The 8,754-nt window shown below is 63.9% G+C and overlaps 1 protein-coding gene across 3 annotated transcripts; it reads right to left on the bottom strand.

Moving 5' to 3' along the window:
* Window positions 1–1,476: 1,476 nt before the first annotated feature.
* Window positions 1,477–8,009, bottom strand: ZNF414 (zinc finger protein 414). Of its 3 annotated transcripts, none has more exons than XM_083810669.1 (9): window positions 7,860–8,009; window positions 5,457–5,590; window positions 4,860–4,961; window positions 4,674–4,781; window positions 4,299–4,404; window positions 3,457–3,986; window positions 2,963–3,013; window positions 2,206–2,364; window positions 1,477–1,877 (listed from the first exon to the last, which is right to left on the bottom strand). In XM_083810669.1, exons 2-9 carry the CDS (start codon window positions 5,524–5,526, stop codon window positions 1,801–1,803), a joined length of 1,203 nt encoding a protein of 400 aa, XP_083666795.1. In that variant the 5' UTR covers window positions 5,527–5,590; window positions 7,860–8,009; the 3' UTR covers window positions 1,477–1,800. The 3 variants fall into 3 exon arrangements, with proteins under 3 accessions (XP_083666795.1, XP_083666796.1, XP_083666797.1); XM_083810670.1 differs by lacking the exon at window positions 7,860–8,009 and adding an exon at window positions 6,689–7,412; XM_083810671.1 differs by lacking the exon at window positions 2,963–3,013.
* Between the last annotated feature and the right edge of the window lie 745 nt (window positions 8,010–8,754).

The raw sequence follows: 8,754 nt of genomic DNA, 5'->3' as shown, positions 1-8,754 counted from the left end.
GATCTGTATGGAAAGTCTGCTTAAATGCTGAGAAGTCTTAGTTTTAAGACATTTTTAATCTTCAGTTCTGCTGGATGCTCAGCTCTGCTGGGGACAGGGCTTACAGTTCCAGGATGGTGCAGGGTGAGGAGGAGGTAGGTGAGCAGCTCCAGTAGTGGGTTTTTTGGGGGGGGGGGCACCCAAACCCTGATCTCAAGCAGGGAGCTGCCGGAGGGTTCAGGGAGGCTGATGTGTGAGCTGTGCACTGCTCCCTGGGGGCTGGAGGTGCCTTTTGCATTGCTGTGGTCCTGGCCTGGCTCTGGTGAGCTGCTGTTGTGCCAGATCTGTGCAGCCATGGGCTTCACCTCAGGCTCTTTGCAAGATTACGGCGCCCACCACCTTGCTCTGGGGCCAGTGTGAGGAGCTGCGTGGAGATGCAGAGCTCCAGCTGCAGGGCTGGTTGTGCAGAGACCCCTTTCTGCTGCTGCTCAGCGCCCTCCAGAGTGGGGGCTGCCCCTTTCTACTACAGGCACAACCCCTGCTGGGGCTGCTCCCCTCTCCTTGCTTGCCTTTCCCTGCTCAGAGGCTGGGTGTGCTGAAGCTCTGTCCTGCGGGCAGAGCTGTACAGGGGGAGGTGGAAGCACGCAGCACCTGTGTAATGGGGCTAATGTGCTTGGGAAAGTGCAGCTCCAGCTGTGCTGCAGGAACCCCGTATGTGCATCCCACCATGGCTGCTGTGTGCGGTTGGGGGGGGAGGGGGGGGGGTCTCCTGCAGGGGGGCAAGCAGGCTGCAGCCATCACTTGCAGCAACTCCAGCCCCTGGGAGCAGAGCTCGGTGGGTGAAGGAGGGAGCTGGGGCTCCTTATGGGGCTCCTTACGGCCCTCCCTGGGTGGGATGCACGGGAGCTGAGCTAGAGGGAATGGGGCAGTGCTGTGGGGCTGGGCTGGATGCTCCCCCTGCTCCAGGGCTGGCACTGCTATTTTAGGCTCTTCTTCCCCGTTGTACTTCAGGCACTACACCCCTGGTACCAGCAGTCTGGGGTGGGTGCATGCATCCCCTGGGGCTGCATCCAGCCAGTGCTGATGCAAGGGGCAGGGCTACCTTGTTCCAGCCCAAGGAAATCAAAATCCCAGTGCATCTTCCACCTCCCTGGGTGCTGCAGGGCTCCCAGCCAGGCAGAGGGGTGGGGGCTGCCCCTAGACCTGCTTTGGTGCAAACCTCGCTGGGATGGTGCTGCCTCAGGAGCCCTGTAGGGTATGGGACCTGCTGACAAGGGGATACAGGGACCCCCCGTTCCTCCCCACAAACCCACACCTTCTCCTCTGTTCCCCCTGTCTTGGGACGCACTGGGGGAGCCCTGCCCCGCCCCCCCCCCCCCGTTCCCCATTTCCTTGTGTCTTTGTGTTTTTTTTGGAGGGGGGCTCCTTAGGACTGGCACAGCTTTGCCCATTGCCCCCCACCACGTGGCCCCACAGAGGCTCTCCCAGCCACTGCTCCTGTACACTTCCCATTTATTAACTTCCAGGCCTCGTTTCAGATAAGTCCACCACCTCTAGAGCATCCACCAGGCTCCCCCTGAGCCGCTGGGGCAATGAAAAACCTTTAGGAGAGGGAGGGGCACGCAGGGTCCAGGGGCTTAGCGTTTCCAAAAGCAAAAGGGAGAGGGGAGTAGAAAGTCAAGAAAACAAAGGTTGTCCCCCCTCTGCCACCCCACGCTGGGGCGATGCTTCCAGTGTCCCTGTCCCAGTGCAGTGGCATGGGGTCTGCGGTGCCCTTTGCCCAGCCAGGGTGGGGGGGATCCCCAACGGGGGCCAGGCCCCTCAGAGCTGCGAGTACAGGGAGTTCTCCATCTCCGGCGTCAGCTTCGAGTGGAAGGAGGCGAGGCCCACCCCGAAATCTGGAGGGAGAGGGAAGAGAGCTGTCAGGGCTGGGGCTGAGCTCCTGGGATAGGGCAGGGGGCATGCAGCCCCCCTGGGGCATTGCTGGGGGTCAGGGGCACACCGCACCCCGGGGGTGCTGCCCACTGCGGCGGTGACACGGGGGCAGGCAGTGGGGCTGTCCCCACTGATGCCTTCTTTTCCCCAAATCAGGGAGAAATCAGCTCAGTTCAGGATCCAGAGTGCACAGAGCTGCTCGAGCCCATATAACAAGAGTATGTGGGCACTCGGGGGGGGGACCCCCTGCATCCTCCCTGTCCCGTCCCCCCCCCCCGCCCAAGGCCGTACCCACGTCTGCGTCCAGGCGCCCGGGTGGCGGCAAGTTCTTGCGGTGGTCCTCGATGTGCAGCGTCATCTCCTCCCGCGAGGCGGTGGAGTAGGGGCACTGCATGCAGGTGTAGCGGCCCCGCGTGTGCTCCCACACGATGCGGCTGTTGGAGGCGTGCCCTGCAAGGGTGGGCAAGGAGGGAAGCACAGCGCTCGCTGGGGAGCCCCCGGGGGTGGGAGCCCCGTGCAGAGCGGAGTTCGGGGGGGTGGAAGCCCCTGCTCCCAGCCCTGCATACACACGGGGTCCCCCCTGTGCTCGGGGAGGGGACCCCAAGGCTGGGCGTGGAGCTGGCTGTGGGCATTGTGCGAGGCGGTGCCGCTCGGACCCCCTTTGCCCATCGCCTCTGCACCTGCAGAGCAAAAGCAGGTGGTTTCCAGCTTGGCCACAGGGGGCTGGGAAAATGGGGGTCTTTCGAGTCCAAGCAGCAGCTGCACCCCCAGTTTGTGCTGCCGATACAACCAGGCTCAGCAGCTCCTTGGGGGGGGGGTGGGGGTGCAGCCAGTGACCCCCCCGCCCCCGGTCTCCAAGCCTACGTGGGGAGCAGCTCCTCTGTGGAGGGCTCCCAAAAACAAGGGTGCCCGCCCTCCCCGCTGTGCTCCGGGGAGCATCACGGCCCCCAAGGGGCCTCTCCCGTCCCCTGCGCCCCCCCCTTCCTTCCCCCCACCCCCACCCCCTCAGTGACAGAAAGCAGCCCCCAACCAGCAGTGCCAAACTAACCTGCGGTCACTCCTGAGCCAAAGCATGGGAGGAGTGGGCTGACACTCACACCTGCGGAGGGAATCGAGGGGCAAGACAAGCATTAGGTCTTCCCCTCCCTGGTGGGGGGGGGATGTTGGCGGGGGGGCAGGCGTGGCCCGGCCCCTGCCTCGCGCCCCAGCACACCGGGGAGCAGCAGCAGGGCCGGGTAAATTTGGAGGCTGGTTATTTATTATTATTATTTTTTTTGGTGGTTGCTTTCATTTTTTTCCAATCGAGCATCTCTTTAGGTGGGAGAGGCGGGGAGCAGAGGTGGGATGGGGCAGGGGGTGGCTGGGGTGGGGTGAGGGGAGCCCAGAGAGGGACTGGGGGGGCCCTGGGCTGCAGTGGCTCTGGGCTGGGGGGGGGTGTAGGCGGGGAGGGATCCTCGCTGGCCGTCGGTGGGTCCTCATCCAGGAGCTGCTGGTCAAGGCGGGAGCAGAAGAAGGTTTGCCCTAATGGCTGCCCGCGCTCACCTTGGCTTTTCTTCCAGACGGCGTTGGAGACGGGGGGGCCGTGGCTGGGCACGAAGGGCCGCAAGCGGGGCTGCGCCGGGGGCGGAGGTAAACCGTAGGGCGACGGGTGCACATAGGACAGGAACGGCACCGAGGAGGGGGGCGGCCCCGAGAACCGAGTCAAGGATGATGGCCCGAAAAGGTTGGGCTCCAGCAGCGGGAAGGGGTGGGGGGCTGGCGAGACGAGCGGCATCGCCTCCAGAGAGCTGGGCAGCTCGGGCAGGCTGGCAGGCAGCGTGGCGGGCGCCGCCGGGGCAGTGTCCACGCCGGGGAGGATGGCTTCTTTCTCTGTGTGCCGGATAATGCTCGGGAGCTTGGGCAGCCCCTCGGCTGCCTTGGCCGGGGGCTCCTTCTCCAGGGCGGAGGTAGTGGGCGGGACGGGCTTCTCGGCTTTTTGGGGCGGTGCGGGGCTGCCAGCGCGGTCGGAGCAGACGTGGAGGTGCTTGAAGAGGGAGCGGTGAGTGCGGAAGCGCAGCAGGCAGTTCTCACACCTGCGGGGTCGGCAGGCAGCGTCAGCGCCAGGTGAAGTTCCCACCCACAGCCCCAGGAGCAGCATCCCCCCTGCCCCACGGCACGTGGACCCCTCCCGGGGGCTGTCCCGCAATGCGGGCCCCCCCCACCCCCGCGAGGCTGAAAAGGGGGTGTACTGGGTGCTCGGGGATGTCTGGGTGCTGCAGCGTGCCCCCAGATGGGATGTGGTGTGGGGCCATGTGCTTGCCTGTCCAGTACCTGCGAGGGCTCTGCAGGGAGGTGGCAGAGCTGTGCAGGATGGGGATGGGGACCGGGACGGGGTGGGGACTCACTTGAAGTAGCGGTTTGGCTTGTAGTGCACTTTCATGTGGGCCATGAGGTCCTGCATGCTGGGGAAGGTCTCCATGCAGCCCAGCGTGGGGCACTGGAAGGTTTTGCCTGCAAAAAGAGATGGGGCAGAGTCAGCACAGCCCCAGCCACACTGCACCCCCTGCGGCAGTGGGGGGACCCACCAACATGTCCCTGTCCCCTCCCGTGCTCTCCCCACAGCTGGCTGGGGCAATGCAGCATCTCCCAGGGGCGCAGGCACCTTGAGGGCATCTTGCGCAGTGAGCCCCAGCTTCAAACCTTGCTTTTCCCCCTCCCATCCAAACAAAGAGCACCCTGGAGCAATCACGGGGCGTCCCGGTGCCCACCATCCCCCTTACCCTCAAGGGATTGCGTGGGTCTGTAGTGGACCTTCAGGTGGTCCATCAGCTCCTGCATGCTGGGGAAGGCCAGTTTGCAGCCGTAGCTGGAGCAGGCGTAGTGCTTCCCTGGAAGGAGACACAGCATTGGCCTTGGCCATCGCCCAGCCGTCACCCGCGGCATCGCCCCCACTGTGCTCAGCTCACCTGAGGCCGGTCTGCGCTTCAGCAGCCGCAGGTCCTGCGCGGGGGCTCCTCCAGTCCCCACTGCCGGCATGGGGCCGCCAGGCAGAGCCGCTTCACTGCAGCCTGTGGGGGAGAGGCCGTCAGGCAGCGGACGCGAGTGCCCTGTGCAGCCACCATGCACCCACGACCCTCGGCCCCCAGCCCCGAGCCTTGGAGCTGGGCAGGATTCAGGCGGTTTGGGGCCGTAACTGCGTGCCGAAATGCAGCTGTGTGGTTGGACCCAGGTTTCTGTTTGCAAACGTGCCGGTTCCAGTGCCCTCGTTCCTACCCTGCACAAACGGATACCTTACATGGCTCGGTCAGTTTGGGGCTTTGGGGGGAGGTCTGGCTTCCTGGAGCGTGGTTCAACACAGGAGACACGTGCTCAGAGTGCTCCTTGCTGGATGCTGCCCGCCTGGATCCACCCACTGGGGGCCTTCGGAGGGTAGCGTGGGGCACCCACATGGAGGCCACCAGCAGCCCCTCTAGTGTCACAGCTGGCCACCGCCTCTAGGAGCTGCAGCAAATGGGACCCCACAGCAGCCAGAGCAAAGGCCTTTCGCCTCCCGAGGGACTCACCTGCCCCCTCTCCAGCGTATTTACCCCCCAGAGAGAAGGGGGGCAGAGCCTCGTCCTTCTCTGTCTTCATGGCCCGGCTGGTGGCGGGCACGAGGCCAGGGGCTCACCGCCGATGGCGTCTTCTCTAGGCGATGCTGCACCCAAGGCAAGGGACAGAGGTTAGAGCCCACCAGGGAGCGACGACAACAGCCACCACTTCCTCTCCCCCCTCGGTGCCTGTGGAGCTCCTGCCTCAAAGGGGCTTTGTGGGGACACAGGCTGCCAACACGGCCCCTCCACGGGCGGCACCTGTCGAGCATTGAAGCCAGAGCCATCACCATCTCTCCCACCTCTCACCCTCGGGTAACGCCAAGCCCTGCTCTCTGCTCCCACTGCATGACCAGGAACATGGCGGCAAGGCCCAACGCCTGGCTGATGGGCTCCTGGGGGCAATTCCTTCACGAACATTACAGCAGACGGTCCCCAAAACCAAACTGGCTTGGCCTTACAGGCCAGTAGCACCAGCCTTGGCCACGCAAGAGCCATGCGATAGCTCTCAGCAAAAAGCATCTGAAATCTCCACGGCAGAGACCAGCACACCCACATCTGTGCTGCCCTGCTCACAGCTGGATGTGCCAACTAGCATCTGCTCTTACAGGCATTTTTCTCAGCTTTTCTGGAGAAAATCGTATTTAAACATATTGCTGGGGCATTGCGGAATTGCGAGCCCTATTGGGAAGCACATCCAAGAGGGATGGGAGGAAGGTCACAGCCAAGCTGTAACACCTAAAGACGCTGCTGGGCTTGGTGCTGGAGCCCCCAAGGAGAGCAGGAGCCATGCCCCAGAAGCTGGCAGCCCCGGTACACCACAGCTTCCCCAGAATAATTTCGTTATTTCTTGAAAAAATGCATTTTTTCAAGGAGCTGTATGTGAGGAGCTGCGTGGAGGCGCTGAGCAAGAAGACTCAGCCCTGCCTCAACAGTTTTAATGCTTTCTCCCCCAAAAGATTCTTGCTATCATTTTTTCCCAGCAAAACAGAGTTTCCCCTTCCTGATTAATAAAAAAAGCAAGTTAACCCCAAACAAAGCCATAGGCCTGGGGCGGCCGAAGGAATAACCGAGCAGAGAGGGATCTCCTCGACATCACACCCCTTGCAGCAGAGGTGGCCCCGTGACATTGCTGCACACTCGGCCCCAGGCCCTGGATTTCGGGGAGCTGGTGGCACCTGCATCGTTTTGCTGCCATTTCTCACCTCCTGTTGGGATGGTGTCCGACACAACAGGGCACTTTTCGCTCCGTTTTGCAGTCCTGAATGCGATGCCCCGAGCCAAGCACTGCTGACCCGCTGCTGCCTCCATCCCTGATGACCCCACACGGCCACCGCAGCTGTGACCCCCCCCCCCAGATCCAGTGCAAACCCTGCCCTGGAAACCCAAATCCCGGAGCCACCGCAAACCCAGTGCCACCTTTCACTGGGTTTTCCTGCTGCAGGGTCAGGCTCCCCGAAGCCTGCTGGAACCCACTCCTCCAGCTCCTGTGGGACCCCAGAAAAATCCCTTGTCGGGGGCCAAGGGGGTGAGCAGGGGGTTTGTCACCTGGAGCAGCCTCCAGTGCCGATTCAGTTAATAATTAATAAAGATCATCTCCCTCAAGTGAACAAGAGGGTTTACGCATATTGGCAAGCACAGAAGAGGTTCACAAAACCACCCGGGGAGATAAACGGGACAAATAATCCCTTCTGAGCATCTCCGCACGACGGCCAGAGACTTCCTACAGCAGCTCCTCGGCGTGGGCGAGGAGACAAAAGGCTGGGAACAAGGGGCTCACGCGGCCGCTCCGCTGGGAGATGACAGCTGAGCGAGCGCAGGGACCCCCTGGTTCTGGGGGGGCCCTCGGCTCCCCGCCCCATGGTGAGCACCCCCACGGCTGGCAGCCCCCCCACGGCTAGTGGCTCCCGTCTGCAATATGCCCGTGGCTACTAGCCCCTGTGGCCGGTAGCCCCCCCCCCCAACTCCCCCCCCCCCCAAGACCCCTAGTATTTTGAGCAGCACCCCAACAATAATGCACCGACGGCTACTAGCCCCCGTGGCTGGTAGCCCCCATCTGCCCCCCCCCCCCCCCCCAACAATAGAGCTGCGGCCAGCAGCCCCCGCGGCCAGTAGTCCCGCGGGACAACGCAGCCCTGGCATCCCCACGGGCTGAGCCCCCTCCCCTCCAAACCTGCTCCCCCCTTTGGGGGGGGGGCGCACGGCTTCACCCCCCCCCCCGGCCCTTCCTCACCTCCGAGCTCGGCGCACAGCCCCGCTGTCGCCCCCCCGGAGCCCTGGGGTCGTGTGTCCCCCTGTGCCCCCCCCCCCAAAAAAAAAAACAAAACAAAACAAAATTGTGTGCCCCCCCGCCCCCCCCCCCAGGGCCGCACGTACCGGGGCTGCGGGGGGGGCCGGAGCCGCCCGGGGCGCGCATCAGCGGCGGCGCGGCCGCGGGGCCATTTTCTGCGCGGAGCTGTCGCGAGAGCCGGGGGGGGGGGGGGGGGAGAGGACGAGGAGGAGGAGGAGGAAGAGAAGGGAGGGGAGGAAGAAGAGAGGCGGAAGGGGGAGAGGGGGACGCCGCGGGGGGGCAGCCCGGACCCGCCCCGGTGTCCTCGTCTTCCCCCAGACACCGGTTCATGAGGTGGGGGGGTCGTGGTTCGCGATGCTGGAGCATCCCCCCGGGGGGGGGGGGCGGGGGCTCGGGGCTTCGTGGTCCTCTCAGAGCATCCTGAGCCTCTTGGGGAACACTGTGACCTTTGGAGACACCCACCCCCCCTCGCCCCCCCGCCCGTCTGAGGTCTCCTTCGGAGCACCCCGAGTTCCTTGGAGCACCCCCCCGGAGCATCCCGAGCTCAGCATGTCGCCCATGGGCCCTAAGAGCTGCCCAGGCCCCTCAGAGCATCCCAGGACCTCAGAGCCCCCCTGAGCTGCCTCCCCCCCCCCCCCCAACCCCCGAGCCAGCAGGGGGTGGTGGCAGCACCTCCCTTGCACAGCCCCAGCTCTTGGGGTGCTGCCCCCCCACCCCCAGCCCCAAGGCAGGGTTGAAGGGTGCAGGAAGGAGATTCCTCCAGCAGCAGTTTCCAAAGCCATTTTTATTCAGTCAGATGAAAGCAGAGGCTCTCACTGCTCCCCCCCCCCCCTCCCCGACCTTCCTCCCCCCCCCCCAGTGCCCTTCCCAAGCTCGGCAGTGCAAGGACTCTAAAACTGCATTTACAGGAAAAAAAAAAAAAAAAAAAAAAAAAAGAAAGAAAAATCCCCCCAAGGCCCGCACGGGCTGTGAAAACCCATC

This window comes from Anser anser (assembly GCF_964211835.1).
Source record: "Anser anser genome assembly, chromosome: 25".
In the NCBI taxonomy this organism is placed as follows: Eukaryota; Metazoa; Chordata; class Aves; order Anseriformes; family Anatidae; genus Anser; species Anser anser.
Note: the sequence above shows the minus strand (reverse complement) of the source record. Positions and strands in the feature narration are given on the sequence as shown.

Bases quoted from the DNA above. Each gene is read 5' to 3' on its own strand.
- ZNF414 (XM_083810669.1), bottom strand. From the start codon at position 5,526: ATGAAGACAGAGAAGGACGAGGCTCTGCCCCCCTTCTCTCTGGGGGGT. The intron at 4,782-4,859 runs GTGAGCTGAGCA...GTCTCCTTCCAG, and splicing joins GAAGCGCAGACCGGCCTCAG to GGAAGCACTACGCCTGCTCC. The intron at 1,878-2,205 runs GTACGGCCTTGG...CTCTCCCTCCAG, and splicing joins GCGCCTGGACGCAGACGTGG to ATTTCGGGGTGGGCCTCGCC.